Below are 21360 nucleotides of genomic sequence, written 5' to 3' on the forward strand. Positions count from 1 at the left end.
GTGTGTGTGTGTGTGTGTGTGTGTGTGTGTGTGTGTGTGTGTGTGTGTTCCAAATTTATTATTCAGGCTCACTCAGTTTACAAGGCATGTCCAAAGTTCTATTTGACTAAATGTGACTGAACACTTCTGAAATAACTTCCCCTTCCACATTTTGCTTGGCTGATTTTTGTTTCTTTTCTATTTAAATTTTTTCTTTGTTTGTTTTTCGGATTTGGGAACTAGAATCTGGAGTCTTGTGCCAGCTAGGCAAGCATTCTACCTCCGAGCTATAGCTCCAGGCTAGGATAATCTTTCTAAGACGGAAGTTTAATTCTGTGACCTTGTGCCCTCTAACCCTTCACTGGTCCCCAGAGGCATTCATACTATTCCAAGTAACTGCAAGCCTCCTTAGCTGGACACATGAAGGCCTTTATGAACTAGACCCCGGCCTGTCTCCAGCAGATATGTTTATTTTTATATTGTTATTTTTCCTGTTTTAAACTTTAATTTTTGAGACAGTCTCTATGAAGCCCAGGCTGCCCACAAAGTCATTATGTAACCCAGGATAGCCTCCTACTTCAGCTTCCCACATGCTGGGATTACAGCTATGTAATCCTAATGCCTAAATTTCTGAATACATGTTTTAAACTCCTACAATTTAACATGAAAACAGCCTGATTTTAAAATGGCCAATGGACTTGAATAAATATTTCTTAAAAAATACAAATAACTAATCAGAACATGAGTAGGTGCTCTATACTGCAAGTCATTAGGGAAATGCTAATCAGAGGCTTAATGGGAGTGCACTTCACATGCATTAGGATGTCTATTATCAGAAAAATGGAAAGTAACAGGTCACTTTGTTTGAGTGCCTCTGTCCTCTAAAACTACTGTTAGAATTTACTGCTACTGGGACAGTACCAAGAGTCAGATCAGTACCAAGAGGTGACCAAGCCATGTGGCTGTGCTCTTGTGACTTGCTACAGAAACTGAATGAATTCAGCCTCCAGACTGTCCAGTTTTGTGACACAAGCAGACAGTTTGGGGAGAGGGAACTTCAGCTGAGAAAATGCCCCCACCAGACTGACCTGTGGGCAGTGCCACCCTGGGCTGGTGGTCCTAGACGCTGACAGAAGGCAAGCTGAGCAAGCCGTGAGGAACAAACAGAATTTCTCTTCGTGAGATAAAGGATGTCTGCCTTGTGAAGCTCCAGAGTGAAGTTCTGTTGTTGTTACTTGCTTGTTTTTGTTTGTTTGTTTGTTTTGCTTTGTTTTTCAAGGCAGGGTTTCTCTGTGCAGTCCTGAATGTCCTGGAACTGGCTTTGTAGACCAGGCTACCTTCTGCCTCCTTAGTGCTGGGATTAAAGGTATGCCCCACCACACACTGAGCTCAGAGGGAAATTAAGAGTCCCTTAAAAATGCTTTTGGTGAAAAAAAAAAAAAGGCAGTGGCGGTGCATGCCTTTAATTCCAACACTCAGGAGGCAGAGGCAGGAAGACCTCTGTGACTTTGAGGCCAGCATGGTCTACAGAGAAAACCCTGTCTTGAAAAACAAAACAAACATGTTTTGAATATATTTTGAATCAAGAACCACTAAAGTGAAACTTTTGCTTTTCTAGGACAATTGATACTGGTTAGTTGGGGCTGAGAAATTAGCAGTGATTACAGAGACCATCATCATCCACAGAAAACCTTCTAGAAAGTGTTTCTAAGGGCCAGCACACAGAAGCTGTGGTCCAGAGCAAGCCAAGGCCCTACCTTGTGCTGGTGGACAAACTTACCAATGTGTAAGAGTCTCCCACAAATGGTTTCTGGTTTTTAAAGGCATGAAGGGGTTGTTGGGCAGTGGTGGCGCATGCCTTTTGTCCCAGCATTTGGGAGGCAGAGGCAGGTAGATCTTTGAGTTTGAGGCCTGCTTGGCCTATAGAGTGAGTTCCAGGAGAGTCAGGGCTATGCAGAGAAACCCTGTCTCAAAAAAAAAAAAAAAAAAAAAAAAAAGAAGGAATCATGGAACACAGCTGAGGCTTGGCGTCAGAAGGGGCCACTGTTGAAGGTGCAGCCTCAGCTGCAGTGGAGAGATATCTGATATTTTAATGAAACTTAATTTTTAAAGAATTTGAACTTTTTAAAGATTGTAGAACTTTTAAAAGTTGGAGTGTTTTATATTGTGATATTAATATTGGCATGCCATCTTCAGGACAAATAGGAAAGGAAATATTGAGTGGTGATGTGTTTTTGTGTCAGGTTAACAAGGGGTCAATTGTGTTAGCTAGTTTTATGTCAGCTTACACAAACTGAGTCATTTTTGAAGCAGGACTTCAACTGAGAAAACGCCCCCCCCCCACCAGACGGGCTTGTGGGACAGTTTCTTGACCGATGACTGAATAAAGAGGCGCCAGGTGGTACCACCCCGGACTGGTGGTCCTGGAATCTATAAGAAAGCAGGCTGCCAGACTAGCTGCAAGTCCAGTGAAAGATTCTAAGAAAGTAAAGCACAAAGTGATAACACAGGACACCCAACATCCTCCTTGGACCACAGAAAGAGAGGAAAGGAGTTTTGACTATAACTACCACTAAGTAAAAATGGGTTTAAAAACAAAAAACAAAAACCAGACCTGTATTTAACTTCCCTTCACAAAGCAGTCTTTATGGTTTGTGTTATTGTTCTCCCTCTCCTCTCTCCCTGTCTCTGTATGTGTGTGTGTGTGTGTGTGTGTGTGTGTATGTGTGTGTATGTGTGTGTGTGTGTGTGTGTGCACACGTGCTCGCACCCCCGTGCACACAACCTCACCTGTTGATACTCAGGCACACTCTCCTTTTCCTAGAACAGTCTCTAACTGTCCTGGGACTCAAAATGCAGACTAGGCTGGCTGACCAGTGAGCCCCAGGGATCCGCTTCCCTTTGCCTCCCCCACAGTGCTAGGATTATAAGCCTGTGCCAAGATGCCTGGCTTTTTAAAATGTGGATCCTGGGAATCACTCTGGTCCCTTCAAGCACTTTACTGACATCTATCTCCCCAGCCCACAAAGTCTTATTTTAACTTGATTCATTAGTCATGTCAATAAGCAATGCCATAATTCATAAGCTCTAGAAATAACCAACTTCTTGCTACAGAAAATGTTTATAAAGTATAACTTTACCATATATGAGAATTGACTGGCTGATAATGAAAGTACACCTATTTACTTCACGATTACATCTAATTTAATGTCATAAATATTAAATTCATTAAATAAAGCTAAAACTGTAGTGCTTGAGTTTTCAATAAACTCTATGCAACTTAGCTAAGCTTAAAGGACAATATTAACAATTATTAATAATAAAATAATAATAAAATGGCATGTTCAGCAAATGTTCTAGTAAATGTTACTTTACATGGAGTACCCATTTCCAAAAGAGAGGGGGGTAGTGATGGACCATATGTGAACATATGATGGTCAGATGTTAAAACAATTACCAGAAGCACCAGTTAACATAACCACCAAAGCACAGTATAGTTCATTTAGGACTGTTCTATACAACTTAGTATACTGTTCACTGACAGCAGACTTATCTATCTTGGTAAAATATAGTGCCACTCTCCACTTTCCAAGCATTTTTCTGGCATTTACTATATACTAATTCTTACATGTGTATTTTAGAATGGTTATCCTTGGCCAGGCAATGGTGGTGCACACCTTTAGTCCCAGCACTGGGGAGGCAGAGGCGGGTGGATCTCTGTGAGTTCAAGGCCAGCCTGGTTTCCAGAGCGAGTTCAAGGACAGCCTCCAAAGCCACAGAGAAACCCTGTCTCGAAAAACCAAAAAATAAAAAATAAAAAAATTCATTGCTTAAATTTTCCTGAGTTTGATCAGATTTCCTTTCCATTACCATTCTCATCTGAATGCTTCATGTTTTTAATTTTATAAATAACCAGAAGTTTGAAAAATTATTTTGTAGGAAGTAGTAAAAAGCCTATCCTCACTAAAAAATACACCAGGTTCTACCGTTCTTGTTGTCCCCGCCTTAAGAGAAATGTGGTCCAAATAAGTTTAAGATAAACAGGGCTGGCTTCCATTTTGTCATAGTGTGCTATTTTACTGTAAACAGCTGTTATAAACTTGAAAGAAAAATTCTCATTTCTGAAAAAATTTATCAAGCCTAAAAACAGTGTGCAGCCATAGACATGTCTATAAAAAGATTGTCTGTCAACTGTATCTTATACTTTGAAGGGAAGCTTGTTGCAGTTTTCAGTCACTGGCAGCTATTTCCAAGGGATTCTTTTAGAGTGATATAAAAACACAGTCATGAAATGTTAAAGGTCTTCTACATACCAACTGATTTCTTCAATGATTCAATCACTCCCAAAAGTCAGCTTAACAGCTTTCTTTACATTCTCTAATATGAAATACAGCAAAACCTTCCTTTAAAGGCTAAAACTGTATGATAACAATATGAACAGTATTAAATATCAAGAAAAAGCATAGAGCCTGGCAGTGGTGGCGCACGCCTTTAATCCCAGCACTAGGAAGTAGAGGCAGGAGGATCTTTGTGAGTTCGAGGCCAACCTGGTCTACAAAGTGAGTTCCAGGACAGCCTCCAACAAACAATACAGAGACACCCTGTCTCAAAAAACAAACAAACAAAAAATGCTCAAGAAAGGGTTTTGGAGAACTTCTAGACTGACAGACACATCCACATATCAAGAAGATGGGTGCACCACAATTCTACTGGGACTGCAGATCCTGGGTAAGGGCTTTAGAGGCTTCTTTGTTTGTTTGTGTCCTTTATAACACTTTTTTTTCCCAAGACAGGGCTTCTCTGTATTGCTTTGGAGGCTGTCCTGGAACTCGCTTTGTAGACCAGGCTGGCCTCAAACTCACAGAGATCCACCTGCCTCTGCCTCCCCAGTGCTGGAATTAAAGGTGTGTGCCACCAACACCCAGTGATAACACATTTTCTAATAGTCTAATAAACATAATCAGTGTTCCCATCAGTTCTGTGACTGGTTATAGCAAATTATCAAACTGAGAAGGGGATAGTGGGAATGTCCAACTTGTAGCCAAGTCAGTCAGAGGTACAGCTAGCCACTATCTACAACTGGCATGTTTTCATGGCAACAGTTTTGTAGGGCTAACACTTAAACTAATATAGTCTACACTATTTCCAATAGTGTCAGGATTGGGTCTCTCATAAACAACCACTGGTGTCTACAAAGAACCAGAAGGCTGTTTGGTATAGAAAACCCACACACTTGGCCTCAAAAGTGCTGGGAAATAGAATTTTTGAGGGGGAGTGGTGATCGAAATGCTAACAAGACTAAAAGTAAGTGTGGTAATAGGTTAAAATCCAACCAGAGGGGGTAAATGTTAAGCTTAATTCCAAAGGAAGAAATTAATAGTAGTCTACCCAGAGAGCAATCATAACCAAATAGAAAGTCCAATCACCAAAGGGTATAGGAAATCTTGAAATAAGAATGCAACTGAGGTTTTTCTGATATTGAGGTACCTGTGTACATATTCAAACACTTAACCGGGTGTTCAAAACCCTAACCTGCAGAAATAAAGACAAGATAATAAGTCCCAAGAGAAACATTTGTCATGAGAGCCATTTAAAATACACAACAGAGAAGGTAAAGAAATGCCCTCAAGGTTAATTAACTGGAAAGTGTGTTAGTGTCTTGCTTGACTCAAGTAACACCAGCCTCTGTTCTAGCCACAAACTGTTTAAAAACAGCCAAGGAACCAATTCTTGTCTGTGCGGAGGTGGAAGTTCTTAGTGATTCATATTTTATGAATAACTTTATCACCAAACATCCAGCCAAAAATATCGTAAGTCAATCATCATCTAGTTTTCTACATTGTGCTTTTATATGAAACGTTTATTGAGGGTTGGATAAAGTTCAGTGGCAGAGCACTAGCCTAGCATGCTTGAGGTCCTGGGTTCAATCTTTAGTGCTGGCACACATACACAAAGTATTAATCATCCACTTATAGTAGAGCCAATCTAATTTAAAAGACCGGCTACAATAAATCCTAACAGTTCAATGCTAAAACTCAGCAGGGAGTAAATGATTCTGTAGAAATGCCTAGCAGCCTCCACCTCAGCCCTGAGGATAGGCTCTAGAAACTCAGTCTGACTCAAACTAAAGATCCAAGCATTCAACTCCAATCCCAAGAAATCCAGACTTACTAGACTAAAATCCTCTCTGTCAATTCTGTTACCACCTGTCCTAGTTTGGTTTCTGTTGTGATTAAAGACCTTGACCAAAAGCGACAAGCAGAGGAAAGGGTTTATTTGGATTACAAATCTGGGGTTAGGGTCCAATGAGAGGAGCTAAGGCAGGGCAGAGCCACAGAGGTAGGAGCTGAATGAAGCAGAAGCCATAGGAAACACTCTTACCGGCTTGCTCCCCATGACTTGCTCAGCCTGCCTTCTTTTTTTTTTTGGTTTTTACGAGACAGGGTTTCTCTGTATTGTTTTGGAGGCTGTCAGACCAGCCCGGCCTCGAACTCACAGAGATCTGCCTGCCTCTACCTCCCAAGTGCTGGGATTAAAGGCGTGGGCCACCACCGCCCGGCTCAGCCTGCCTTCTTATAGCACCCAGGACCACCTGGTCATGAGTGCACCACCCACAGTGAGCTGGGCCCTCCCACATCAACCATCAATTAAGAAAATGAACCACAGGTTTGCCCACTGGCCAGTCTGCTGGGTGCATTTTCTCAATTGAATTACCCTCTTACCAAAAGATGCTAGCCTGTGTCAAGTTAACATAGTGACTTGCCAGCCATAACATATTTTTTTTTAGTTTTGGTTTTTTGAGACAGGGTTTCTCTGTGGCCTTGGAGGCTGTCCTGGAAGTAGCTCTTGTAGACCAGGCTGGTCTCAAACTCACAGAGATCCGCCTACCTCTGCCTCCCGAGTGCTGGAATTAGGTGTGCGCCACCACTGCCCGACCAGCCATAACATACTTAAAGGTATTTAATAAAGACCTCTAAAATGTCCTCTAAAAATTTATATAATAAAAAGTTCAAGGGTCAAGATAATTTGCATGCAACATATAGATGGGTAGACTCTCTAATAATATTTGAACCCAAGACACCCAAAACTCATACCATCAAACCCACATTTAAATTATGCTGTGTGAAATAATAAAACTTTCTCAGAGAGAATGGGGACATATGAGGAAGAGTGACCGACGGACACTAAGCTACCATTACATAGGTACAAGATGTGGAGTGCCACCACACAGGACAGTGATGACAGCATGAACTGTATATTTCAAACAGCTGAGAGGAAGGACTTGAGGTCACTTAAATAAATAGACCAGGAGACAGACATAGCTTACCTCTAAAGGCAGGAGCTGCACTGAGCTGTCCCTGTCTAAACACTCCAACGGCTTCCTCTTGATCTGAGAGAAAGCTACCCTGTGGCCTTGTTTCAAGGAGGGATGCCTCTGCTGTATATAATACCTCAATTCACATCTCACCCTCTCCTTCCAAGTCCAGCCACCTCGCCTGCTTAGTTCCTCTGAGAAGCCATTTTTCTTTCTAGCTTAGGGCTTTTATGAGTTTTGGTTTTGTTTTGCTTCAAGCTTTTGAATTTCAGCCAACTGTTTTTCAGCAGAGGGAAATGTCACACTGAAAGCCCCTGAAGGAAGGAAAAATTATATCGGTGTTCCTCTGCTGCAGCCTTGAAGTTTTTGAACAATTGATTCCATATGCAATTAAATAATTACATAATTCTGTAATGGTTCTCTCAACAGTAAGTGATAACAAAGGACAAGGCCCACATCTTTTATGCCTCACAGAGCACAGTGCTAACACAGGAAGCACATTTATAGAACTCTTACTACACATGAAGTTCTTGCTACATGTTCTGTCACTGAATGAAGCAGTTCTGCTACAGCAGTGTGACAAGAAATTAGAATACTGAGGTTTCCAGCTCATAAATTTGACTACAGAGTTCATGTTCGGAGCTACTAACAAGTATTATTTACTAAGTGTAGGATGAAAATGTAATACATGCCCAGGCCAAGAGTGTTACTTACAAGACTAACAAATAAGCCAGGCACTGGTGGCTCATACCTTTAATCCCAGCACTCCAGAGGAAGAGGCAGGTGGGTCTCTTTAGTTCGAGGCCAGACTAGTCCATAGAGTGAGTTCCAGGACAGCCAGGGCTGCACAGAGAAACCTGTCTTGAAAAACAAAAAAATTAACAGCCAGGCAGTGGTGGCACACGCCTTTAATCCCGGCACTTGGGAGTTAGAGGCAGGCGGATCTCTGTGAGTTAGAGGCCGGGCTGGACCGACAGCCTCCAAAACAATACAGAGAAACCCTGTCTCGTAAAACCAAAAAAAAAAAAAAAAAAAAAAAAAAAGAAGCTGGCTCCAGCCGGGTGGTGATACCTTTAATCCCAGCACTCAGGAGACAGAGGTAGGCAGATCTGTCTCAAAAAAAAAAAAAAAAAAAAAAGAAAAAGAAAAAGAGAAGCTGGCTTCAAGGAAAGATGAAAATGGTAGTGATATTAGGAAACTATAAATTTCTAGTGATGGGAACCCTGTCTGAGCCAATCAATGTTGACAATATAACAAGGAAACCAAAGGTACTACAAAGATCAATGAAAACAAAGAGGTCAGTCAGCTGTATGCAATGTGGGATCCTCAGCTGAAACCTATACTGGAAGAAACGCAAGAACAGGCATTATTGACTACTGACAAAATTGAAGACAGAAATGTGCATCTACTGTATGAAAGATGGTAACCATTGGGCCAGGCAGTGGTGGTGCTCGCCTTTAATCCCAGTACTCGGGAGGCAGAGGCAGGCGGATCTCTGTGAGTTCGAGGCCAGCCTGGTCTACAGAGCAAGTTTCAGAACAGCCTCCAATGCCACAGAGAAACCCTGTCTCAAAAAAACAAAGAGAGAGATCTGAAGTGTATAGAAGGGTAAACTTTTAAGTTTTCTTCTTCTTTGTTTAGTGACCTAAAACAGTAAGAACAGTTATTAAAGGGCCTCAGAAATATGCACAAATGCTTTATGTATGATCAACAATTGTTTTGATCAACAATGGGACTTAGGTTTGTTTTTCTTACCCTCAGGATCATGTCAAGCACATCCCAGTAATTGCCAGGCCCTCAACGCGAGGAGCTCTCCACTCTCTCAGCATCCCCATGCCAGGCATTGTGGGTGCTGGGGAAAAAGAAGACACCACCCACTAGGAGTGAGGTGGATACCTTTAATTCCCGCACTGGGGAGGCAGAGGCAGGCAGGTAGAGCTCTGTAAAGATCTCAGGCCTAGCCTGGTCTACATAATGAGCTCTATAATAGGTGGAACTACATAGAGAGACCCAGTCTCAAAAGGAAGAAGAAAGGAGGAGAGTCACCATCCTTATCACAACATAAAGAGTATAATTCTCTTTGCTTTATATTTGAGGAATCTGAGGCTCCTTAGGTTTAGCACCTAGGCTAAGATCAGATGGTTGTAACTTGGGAAAGAAAACATACAAATCCAGGTGTCCTTCCAAGTCTCACCTTTGTTAACTGTACTATCCCACAGTCTTTAGCATATAATCAACAGTTACTAAGAAAAAATATGTACACACATATAAGCTCACTTTTATTTCTTCACATCCTCTATTTCCATTTGGATTTCTTTTTTTCCGTGTGTGTGTGTGTGTGTGTGTGTGTGTGTGTGTGTGTGTGTGTGTGCGCGCATGTGTATTACATCTATGACACTATGTGCATGTGTGGAGACCAGAAAAAGACACTGATAGCCTGTATCACACTCTGCCTTAATCTTTTCAGACAAGTCAGGGTCTCTGATTCAACCTGGAACTAGGCTGGTAGCTAGCAAGCCCCAGGGATCCTCCCATCTCTTCCCCCCCCCCCCCCGATTTTACATGGCCATGCAGCAATGGCTTGCTTTTCTCATGGGTCCTGGAAAGCAAACCTAGGTCCTCCTGCTTCTGCAGTAAGAACTCTTATCCATGCACCTCAATTTAGATTTACAAATATTTTGGTTTCAGAATGGTACCTCATGAAGAATTTTTAAAAACCAAACAACACAAAACATGTAAAACCTGCTCCATAATTGAATTAGAGTCATTTTTCCAAGTAATGTTATTGGAGGGTACAAAATATCAAATAAATAACTTAGTACAAAAATAATAAATTTGAAAGGGAATTTGTTAGAAAAACTGACACTCCTTCAAAAGCTCACTGGTCTGCCAAAGTTAGAATTCTACACCTAAGCAGTTGGTTTCCTGGACGTGGTTCTAATTACAAACAGAAGATCCTGCTAGTACTGTGTAAAATTCTCCAGGAGATGAACAATGGGATTAAAAGAACCAACAAATTGGCAACTGCATCAGTTACCCATTTAAACAAACAGAACAAGCCGGAAGGAAAATTTCAAACAAGGCTGAGAAAACTTCAAAGAAATGATAAAACTTAAAAGAGAATTTTTTCATACCACATTTCAAACTTTTTTTTTTTTTTTTTTTTTTTTTGGTTTTTCAAGACAGGGTTTCTCTGTAGCTTTGGAGGCTGTCCTGGAACTAGCTCTTGTAGACCAGGCTAGTCTCGAACTCACAGAGATCCGTCTGCCTTTGCCTCCGGAGTGCTGGGACTAAAGGCGTGTGCCACCACCGCCCAGCTAAACATTCTCTCAGTACCAAAAAAATAAAATAAAATAAAATAAAAGACTTAAAATTAACTTGGTCTTAAAATTTTAAATTAATCTGCTTTTTAGCTAGAGGAAAAATTAGGAAAAAGTAAATTACACTGTCCAAACACAAAATAAGCTACAGAGAAGCAAAACTACATCAGCATATATATAAACACATAGAAAGGTGGCATGTCTTTATTCCAGCACTTGGGAGGCAGAGGCAGGCGGATCTCTGAGAGTTCAAGGCCGGCCTGGTCTACAGAGAAACCCCGTCTTGAAAAACCAAAAGAAAAAAAAAAAGAAGAAGAAGAAAGGTTTTCTAAATACGTGAGATTCCCAAGCAATTTTTAATCTTAATTATCCACTTGACTGGACAGAGATACAGCAACCTCTCAATGTGCCTCAGGGTTTTTCCAGGGACAACTGGATCTTGAGGGCACCAACCTAACCCATTTTAATCCACTGATAGATTCAAAACTTTGAACAGAACTGTGAGAAGGAAGCCTCTTGAATGAAGGATGCTGGGGTGTGCACTGGGCTGTCATCTTGGCCCTGGCTCCTTCCTGTTGCTACACTTTGCTTCTTGTTTCCCAGCTGTATGTGTCTGGCCTCCCTCACTGATATCATGAAGAGGGCAAAGCCAATGCCTTACTCATCTTCCTCGTCACTAAGGTTCTGACTTCAGCTAGGGTGAAAGTTAACCCGCAAGCCCCACTTGCTCAAGGACAGAAAATGTCCTGGAGTGCTGGGGGCTGCTGCTTGTTATCTTACAGATAACAAGTCACATGTTGTCACTTCAATAAACAAGGCTGGTTGCCCCATCTGTACAGGATGTGCTTGATCAGAGGAAGGCTGGAGATTTACATAGACAGGAAGTAGGTCAGGATGTAATGTTTGCCCCCATTGGCCCAGGTGTAAAGTACAGTGGCCTTGTGGATCTGTCCTTTATAGGTACCTGCCGGACCTAATGCAGCACCATTTCTCTGAGAATCATGGATACAGATCTGGCTAGTGTCTACCTTCCTGGTCAGTATTTAAAAAAGCTTGCTTCAGTTGGACAATGATGGGTTTGGTCTTCTCGAAATTCTCAGGTTTAACACTCACTACTTTCCATCAGACAAGCATGAAATACACAAGAACTTTAATTTATGAAATATGCAGTCCAGCTTTCAACAGACACTACTTATTTGTACAGTTGCAGACAGAATTGTTTCTTCCTCTAAACTTATTTTAAGCTGAAAAAAATATGCTTTGTTAATTAAAGAATCAGGAATTCATTCATTCTCTCTCTCTCTCTCTCTCTCTCTCTCTCTCTCTCTCTCTCTCTCTCTCTCTGTAGGGGTAAAATCAGGTTAGGCATGGTGGCACACCCCTTTAATCACAACACTCTCAGAATCAGAGTCAAGTGGATCTCTGGGATACAAGGTAAATAAAAGAATATATTTTCTTTAATTGTAAAAACTGGCAATAAGGGCCGGGCGTTGGTGGCGCACGCCTTTAATCCCAGCACTGGGGAGGCAGAGGCAGGCGGATCTCTGTGAGTTCGAGGCCAGCCTGGTCTACAGAGCAAGTTCCAGGACAGCCTCCAAAGCCACAGAGAAACCCTGTCTCGAAAAACTAACAAAAATAACCAAACCTGTAATTTTATCTCCTGATAGGTTTTTTTCCCTTTTATTTTCTTTCTTGGTGGGAGGGGCAGTAAATAAGAATCTAATTAAACAAAAGTAAACTTTCTAGGCAAGTTTTTTTTTTATCTGAAACATTTTTTCTTTTTTTTTCTTTTTTTTTTTTTTTTTTTTTTTTTTTTGGTTTTTTTGAGACAGGGTTTCTCTGCGGCTTTGGAGGCTGTCCTGGAACTCGCTTGGTAGTCCAGGCTGGTCTCGAACTTACAGAGATCCGCCTGCCTCTGCCTCCCGAGTGCTGGGATTAAAGGCGTGCACCACCAACGCCCGGCCCCTGAAACATTTTTTCATATATCATTTTGATCATATTATTTTACTTACCCCAACTCCTCCCTGATCCTCCCCACCTCCCTACTCACCATCATAGTCTTTCTTTAAAATATATATATATATGAGATATTTTTCATACCTTTCACTTCTAAAGCAGTACCAGAAAACCTTAATAGGGTTAAATCTATACTACAATCCCAGCTTCTGAGGTTAATTTTACCATGTATAAATCTCAATTTCCAGTTATCAATAAATAAATCTCTGGCACAGTCTCATGTTTCCCTGATTTTCTGCGGTCACCATGACGATGGACTAAACATCTCCTGTAAATATTAACTACTTTGTTCCCAACTGAGAGAAGAGTCGATATGGTGTGTTGTGAAAACTCAAAAAACTGCAACAAAGATGGAGCGTTCTATAATATTTGTCCTTTACTATTTTAGGGCTTGCTTTATTTATTTATTCGTTCATGTAGTGGTGATTTTTGTCAATTATCGTGTAATTAATGTTGGGTCGCTAGATGCTAACCACGGATCCGATTTTAAGTCATGCTGCTGGGTTAGAGACCAACTCAAAAGGTCTTGCAGTTCCACGCGGATCATCCGTTTTTTGGGTCTCCTGAGGCCTCGCGGTCACTGCAGCCTCGGTCGCTCCCCAGCACCCGCGGGGAACCCGGCCGGTCTGGGCGGCCCCGACGGGTCCCGGCTGGGTTTTCTTTCCGCCCTTATTATAAAGTGGTTATTTGGGTAACTCTTGCTTTAAACGAGGTTCTAGCGAGACCTGGCGAGCACGGCCCAGTGTGACCTCCAGGCCACGCTCTGCCGCCTGGCGGGTGAGACAAGATGGAGGCGGCCGGCGCCTGGGGCCGGGCCGGGCCGGGCTGGGCGTGGCTACGGCGCGACCGCAGAGGATCCCGCCCGGTTCCAGCGCCCGCTCGCGTCCACCTTCGGGGCCTCCCTCCTGGTCCCCACAGCCCGGGCCGCGGCGGGCGCCCGCAGAGGGCGTGGGGGCCCCAGGAACAAGGACGCCATTATGCACGTCCCCGGTGGCTGCCACCGCCGCAGCCCGCGCGGACCTCAGCGGGGGATGGGAGGGCGGCCGGGCGGGCGGGGCGGAGGGGGCCGCGGGGCGGAGCCGACGGCGGGGACGCGGGCTGGCGCCGCTCCCGGGCCCACCGTCTGCCCGCCGCCGAGGGGCTCAAGATGGAGACCTGGCAGGGCTTTTCCTGTCGTGGCCGCGACTCCGTGGCCCCCCGTCAGCGCTCCTACCTGTACCTTCCCGCTCCTTTTCCTCCGCCATCTTGGTGCGGAGCCCGTCGCCTGGGAGATGCCCATCACAAACCCTGCGGGGCGCGCGAGCCGGGCCTGCGGGAGGGAGCCCCTTGACGCGCGGGGTCCTCCCTCTTCCGCCCGGGGCCGCTCCGCTTTCCCCCCCGGAACCGAGGGGGAAAACCGAGTTCTTTCGGCCTAGGGGAGTCGTTCATTAATAAAGTCCCGTTGCCTGCCTTGGCCTGTTTGTGACTATCCTGAGAGCTCAAGTACTCCGAGCTCCCCCTCGGCGGACGTGGCGGGCCTCGCTCATTTGTTTGTTTGCTTGTTTGGGGTTTTTGTTGGTTTGGTTTTTGCGCAGATCTCGGGTGCAGAGCGCGGTCCCCCAGCCCGGGGCCCCGAGCCCGGCTTCTCCCTGTCCCATTCACAACCGTAAAGCCGCGTGCCCGCCCTCCAGGCCCTGTGCGTCCCCTGGGCCGCCCTCTAGGCGGAGCCACTGAGCAGCCCAGGGAACTGGAGCGAAAACGGACGTGGGCCGGCTGCCGGAGCTCTCTCTGGGATCGTAGGAGAGGACTCGCTGTAGGAAAACATGTGCAAAATAGGCGCAAACACTGCGTCGTCAAGGCTGCAATTTCTGATACAAAATAGTGTTCTCATAGCAACAAATAAATTGCCGGTCTGTTCTCAGTATTACACACATTGATAGGTTGATGGTGCAATTTGGCGTGACCTTCCAGTGAGAATTTTGAATCCTATGTTCCTGAGAAACTTGGCTGTAGTGTTTTGTTATTTCATGGATAAGTTCAGTATACTTGGATATTTCCCTCAAAAAAAAGTTTTAAAATATCTTAACAATGTGGCTCAGATGAATAACTCGTTTTAATCTTTAATGATATTTCAGGATATGTGTGTACTCATTTAAAATTTTGTTGAGGCTTTTAAAATGCAAAATATTAGTATTTAAATTTTGGGGAGGAGGGGGTTCGAGACTAGGTTTCTCAGTGTAGATTTGGAACTTGTCCTGGAAATAGCTTATAAACCAGGCTGGTCTCGAACTCACAGAGATGAGCTGGCCTCTGCCTCCTGAGTGCTGGGATTAAAGGCATGCGCCCCCATCCCCGGCTCCAGCCTTTTATTACTGGGTTTTTTTAACTGAACTTCTATAATCACAGTGAAAGAACCTACAGAGCAGGCCAAGCAGGTGTGGTGAGGAGGAGAACTGGCCATTCCTGATTGCAGAGGATCCTAAATGTCGCCTGCTCCCTAAGTCTTTCCCCACCTCTTCCTCCGTGGCTCCATAGTCCCACAGCCTCTCAAAACGGTTTGTAGTGCTTTTATTTATGTGTTTCTACCACATAAATTTTTAGTGAATAAAGTTGTGTTATGCAGTGGGACATTCTGTCTGGAAATAGTGTCTGTCTATGTGAGAGAGAGAAAGAGTGTGTGTGTGTGTGTGTGTGTGTGTGTGTGTGTGTGTAGTTTGTATCTTTAGATATTATGAGAGGAGAGATTCTCTCTAGGTGCCTAGGCTGGCCTTAAATTCCTGGACTCAAGCGATCCTCTTGTTTCAGTCTTGGTGAATACTTAGAACTCCGGATATAATTAAAACAATTATAACACCCACATCTAATCTGAAATAATATAGGTCTTGAAAATGAAGACAAGTTATTGTTCTCCATGAGTTTTCCAAGAGGCTCAGATTCAGTGAACTTACTGTAAGACAGATTTTCCTTTTGCTTATTTTTCTATCAGTAAAACTACTAGCAGCGCCAGGCGGTAGTGGCACACACCTTTATTTCCAGCACTCGGGAGACAGAGGCAGGTGGATCTCTGTGAGTTTGAGACCAGCCTGGTCTACCAAACAAGTTCCAGGACAGCCTCCAAAACAATACAGAGGAACCCTGTCTCGAAAAAAAGTACTAGCAGCACATAGTAAATAAAATGGGATCCTTATGCAAGCATTTGAACACATACCCAGTTAACATTTTAAAAGTTGAACAGATTTCTCTACAAACCCCTCCCAATATTTTGTACAGTATACTAGTCAATAAAGTATTTTATTTCAGTTATTCGAAAGCATATTAATCTGTACTTCTTTGAATTCCTCTCAAATATTTAAAACAATACCATTGAATCAGCTGTTCAAGATCACACTTGTAGTCTCAGGAGACAGAAGCAGAGGGATCAGGAGTTCAAGGCCAGCATGTGGTTGGAAAGGTTACTCGGCAGTAAAACAAGCATGCTTGTTATTCCTAAAGCCCTGGGCTCAATCCCCAACACCAGTAAAAAGAGACCACAACCAAAAAAGGCTTGAATGGGCTACAGGAGACCCTGTCTCAAAAGCCCTAAAATAAGTAACTAATAAACTGTTGAGCTAGGCTTGGCAATCCATGCCTAGAGTCACAGCACTGGGAAAGCGGAGACAGGAAGATCCCTGAAAGCTTAAGGTCAGCCTGGGCTACACACTAAGACCCTATATCAAAAACTCAAATTTAAAAAAAAGTATGTTAGCTAACACTCTACACAGCACGATTATTTTCCAAATAAAATACAGGTTTACTCCCTGAGGACTAGTTTTCATGGTACAAGAAGGGGTCGCACAAGCTTCCAAAGAAGCAGAGCAACCAACAAACCTACTCTGTACAATGCCTGTGAACCACAACCAGCATGGCAAGATAACCCTGAGAAGAAAGTAGTGGCATGCACAGCTTGGTGGTAACCAACTGCTCTCTAATTGAACTTAACAAGAGAATTAACTCAACAAGAGGGAAATCATGCTTGGTACTGGAATCCTAGCCAACTGCCCAGAGCTAGTGAAGTCATAAATCTTGGAGAACTGAGGGCGTTTGAATGGGAATGGTCCCCTAGGCTCATGTATTTAGATTCATTAGGAAGTGGTGCTCCTAGACAGAGATTAGGAGGTGTGGTGTTTTGAGAATTGAACCTAGGTCCTCTGGAAGACCTCTTAACCACTGAACCATCTCTCCAGCCACTGGTATGGTGTTCTGAATAGGTATGGTCTTCACAGACTCGAGTATTTGAATGCTTGGCCCATAGGAAGTGGCACTATTAGGAGGTGTGGCCTTGTTGAGGTAGGTGTGGCCTTGTTGGAGGAAGTGTGTCACTATGGAGGTCTCATGTATGCTCAAGCCATGCCCAGTATGACAGCTCACTTCTTGTTGCCTGTGGATCAAGATGTAGAACTCTGCTACCTCTCCAGCACCATGTCTGCCTGCATGCTGACTTGCTTCCCATCATGACAGCAATGAACTAAATCTATGAAACTGTAAACCAGCCCCAATTAAATGTTTTCCTTTGTAAGAGTTGTCATGGTGTCTCTTCACAGCAATAGAACATTGATAAAGTCAGGAACCTTTGAAAAGTTTTAAAGAACTTGCAAGGAAATCCACTGTTATAAGTGGAGTCCATATAGGAAGAAACACGGGAGGATAAGCCCCATGTCTGTCTTGAGACTCATCTTCTACTCGGAGAGTCTGCTTTTCCAATGGTTCACATGCACGCAAGGGATGAACTAACGCCACAGTGCCCACCGCTGCTACAACCTGCTCCCTCTACAATGTGAAGTCTATTTTATTTGATGCAAACTTTCTGCTGGCCCTTGGTTCCCACCTTGACATTATTAAGGCTTACTGAGCAGATGTGCCCTTCCATATTCCTGGAGCTCCAAACACAGGACAATGGAGAAAGTGCCATCTACTACTCTGATCTAGTTCCAGATTCTGAACTGTGGGCTCATCCCTTCCCTGGATGACTAATACCGAGAATGCCCATGTCACTCCACTGATAGGTCAGTAATCTGACCCCATGATCTCAAAAAAAAGTCTTATCAGACAACATCAGAGGTGTATCATGAGTGTATCAAATGCTAAGCACGCACAAACACTGAGTGTGCACACAGAACCCTATACTCAAATCAAAGGATTGGATTCGTGACAGAGCTATAAGTTAAAAATAGTTCTTTTCTGGCTGGAGGTATCCCAGAGTTGGTAGAATGCCTACCTCACATGGACAACGCTCTGAGTTCAGTCCCTAACATCCTATAACGCAGGTGTGGTAGTATGTAAACACTAGGGAAGTAGAGGCATGGGGACCAGGGGTCCCAGATTATCCTTGGAATTCAAGGCCAGCCAGGCCTATGAGATCCTGTCAAGATGCTTAACTAAGCTGTGTGAAATACTTTGTATACCATATGTCTTAATCTTTGTGAGGTTGTTCATGCCCCTGTTTTACAGGTGAAAGATATCTTTATATAAATGGTATGCTTATGGTATCATAGGTAGTTAGATATGTAGTGTAGATTACAGCTCATCTGGGTTCTACTTCTCTTTTATGACTGAACCATACTAGAATACTTAAAGAGTGTTAAGGCAAAAATCCTCCACAGAATTAGTCACCTCTCCTGTGGTTTTTCCCTTTTTGAAATGTACGTCAAAACATGAAGCAAAGCATCTGGCAGAATCTCTTAGAGACATTAAAGGAGGCAGACAGGGGTGTGCTCCTTGTCCTGCTGGACAGACGATGATTTAAACCAAATGCCTGGCCAGACGCCAGCTCCTCTCTCCTCCCCACCTGGCTGCTGACTGAGATTTCAGGCCTCTGTCATGAAGGAGGACCGAAAGTTGTAGCCCTGTGTATACAAGGGCATTTTTCAGAGGCACAGGTAGCTTCAATGTTCAGAGACAGTGGACACAGGAAGTCAGGCTGTGGATAGCTTGAAAGCAAGTCTTGCAGGAACCAGAGTCTATAGGAGCAGCACACCCCTAGCCTTTCTCCCAAAGCAAGGCTCTTTCTGCTTCTCTTTTTTTTTTTTTTTTTTTTTGGTTTTTCGAGACAGGGTTTCTCTGTGGCTTTGGAGGCTGTCCTGGAACTAGCTCTGTAGACCAGGCTGGTCTCGAACTCACAGAGATCCGCCTGCCTCTGCCTCCCGAGTGCTGGGATTAAAGGAGTGTGCCACCAACGCCCAGCTCTCTGATCTGACTTTTACAGGAGTACACCATGACACACATGCACACACACCACAACCATACACACAATAAAAAAAAAAAAACAATTGTTTTAAATAGTAAGTCTGGGTGTGTGACTCAGCAGTAGAGCACTTGCCTGGCATTTCTGATGCTTTGGGTTTGATCCTCAGCATGGTAAAAAAAGAAAAAAAGGATGAAAGAAGAGAAGGAGAAAGAAGAGGAAAAGAAAGGAAGAGAAGAGAGAAGAGAAGGAGTACTAAGAAGATCTCTGGTCTGGGTTGGAGAGATGACTCTACAGTCAAGAGCACCCATGGCTCTTCCAAAGGACCTGAGTTTAAATCCCTGACAGCCACAACAAGCAGCTTACAACAAACCTGTAACTCCAGCTCCAAGTAATCAGATACCTTCTTCTGGCTTCTGTAGTCAACCTGTACACATGTAACACACACACAACCTCATACAAAGACTACATTTTTTGGTTTTGTTTTAAGAAGTATAGTAGTTAGAGGTTCTTAAAAATGACGGGCAGAAGCTACATGGTGGTAGCTTACACCTTTAATCCTAGCACTCGGGAGGCAGATCTCTGAGTTCGAGGCCAGCCGGGTTTACAGAGCAAGTTCCAGGACAGCCTCCAAAGCTAGAGAGAAACCCTGTCTTGCAAAACCAAAAAAAGAAGGGTAGTGCCAGGCGTTGGTGGCGCACGCCTTTAATCCCAGCACTTGGGAGGCAGAGGCAGGCGGATCTCTGTGAGTTCGAGGCCGGGCTGGACCGACAGCCTCCAAAACAATACAGAGAAACCCTGTCTCGTAAAACCAAAAAAACAAAAACAAAAAAAACCAAAAAACAAAAAACAAAAAATGAAAAAGGGTAGTGGCTGATCCATAGAGTGAACAAATGTTGACTGCCCACACAGCGCTGCCTCTAATGTGGGCAGTGGGAGAAAGCAAGAGCTCACTGCTGACTGGGGACAGCTTTGTCGACTGCACTTCCGAGGTGGCGTAAACAAGAATGACTCCGTAGGTTCAAATATTTGAATGCCTGGGCCCTAGTTGGCGGAACTCTTTTGTCAGAATTAGGAGGTGTGGCCTGGTTGGAGGGGGTGAGCTTTGAGGTCTCAAAAGCCCAAGCTAAGCTTAGTCTCTCTGTCTCTCTCTGTCTCTCTCTGCCTCCAACTTGTGGATCAGATGTAAGCTTCTGTTCCGGCACCATGCCTGCCTTCCTGCTCTGCCATGCTCCCCAACATGATGGTCATGAACTCACCCTCTGAAACTGTAAGCAAGCCCCCCTTTAAATTCTTTTTTCTATAAGCCTCGGTCATGGTGTCTGCTCACAGCAATAGAACAGGTACAAAGACAAGTTCCAAATAGATCTTTGAAGTAAAGTTTTTTTTGTTTTTGTTTTTTTTGTTTTTGTTTTTTTGGTTTTTTGAGACAGGGTTTCTCTGTGGCTTTGGAGGCTGTCCTGGAACTCGCTTGGTAGTCCAGGCTGGCCCCGAACTCACAGAGATCCGCCTGCCTCCTCTGCCTACCGAGTGCTGGGATTAAAGGCGTGTGCGCCACCAATGCCCAGCCGTAAAGTTTTATTTATGTTAACATTTTTATTAAGAGATAGCAAACACTCCAAGGAAAACTAAAGGATTTGTCTTGTGGGGCAGAGATCCAGGAGTGAATGCCAATACACTGTTTATTAGCTCTGTCACTTTGTTGTGGTTTTATTTGCTTGCTTGTTTGTTATGTAGCGATGGGAATCTAACCCAGGACCTGGAGAATGCTAAGCAAGTGCTTTACCGCTAAGCTATGCCCCCAGCCCAGCTATAAACATTTGGATATATTACTTTTTTCTGATGTATAACTTCAGTTTCAGATATGGGCACAATCTACAGTTCTCCTTTGACATATTGCTGGGTTTAATTTCTTTGGACTGTGTCTACATGACCCTCACATGACTCCAGTAATTCTATATCAGGTGCATTTGCAGTATTCTAGAAACCATGCAAGCATTTCACAGGGATGGCCTTGCTTTGTTGTCGCAATAGTCTTTTGTTTTGTTTTTTGTTTTTCGAGACAGGGTTTCTCTATATTGTTTTGGAGGCTGTCCTGGAACTCGGCTCTGTAGACCAGGCTGGCCTCAAACTCACACAGAGATCCACCTGCCTCTGCCTCCCAAGTGCTGGGACTAAAGGTGTGTGCCACCAACGCCCGGCTGTTACAATAGTCTTATGAGACATTCCTCACAGTAATGGGACTCCTAAGTAAAGATGAGCAAGCGGACACAAAGTAACTTCTTCAAGAGGAAAGTGCCCCCTATTTACCACTCAGCCCCCGTCCCAGCCTCTCCTGAAATTCTGCTCAAAATCTCACTCTGGAATTTTCTTTTCCTCCTGCTGTTTCAAGCCTAAGGAATTGGCCTGCTTCCCTCTCAAGGAGGAGGCATTGTTTATCTCACAGGGTAAGGAGAGGTGCTATGAAGGGGCCAGGTAGCCCAGCCTTCCTAGCTTCCACTCTCCCTGCTGCCCCTTAACTACAGCTAGTA

The 21360-nt window shown here is 43.8% G+C and overlaps 1 protein-coding gene across 3 annotated transcripts in view; it reads right to left on the reverse strand.

The window, feature by feature from the left end:
- Positions 1 to 14270, reverse strand: part of Efcab2 (EF-hand calcium binding domain 2) — an 82776-nt gene extending 68506 nt beyond the window's left edge. Inside the window, exon 1 of one of the 3 annotated variants that reach the window (XM_013119135.3) lies at positions 13844 to 14270. In XM_013119135.3, coding sequence (XP_012974589.1) covers positions 13844 to 13874 — 31 coding nt within the window. In that variant the 5' untranslated portion in view covers positions 13875 to 14270. The remainder of the gene's footprint in view (positions 1 to 13843) is intronic. The other 2 variants (XM_040738376.1, XM_005078152.4) reach the window with 2 other exon arrangements.
- Between the last annotated feature and the right edge of the window lie 7090 nt (positions 14271 to 21360).

The sequence above is a fragment of the Mesocricetus auratus genome, unplaced genomic scaffold (genome assembly GCF_017639785.1).
Source record: "Mesocricetus auratus isolate SY011 unplaced genomic scaffold, BCM_Maur_2.0 Super-Scaffold_100676, whole genome shotgun sequence".
Taxonomy (NCBI): Eukaryota; Metazoa; Chordata; class Mammalia; order Rodentia; family Cricetidae; genus Mesocricetus; species Mesocricetus auratus.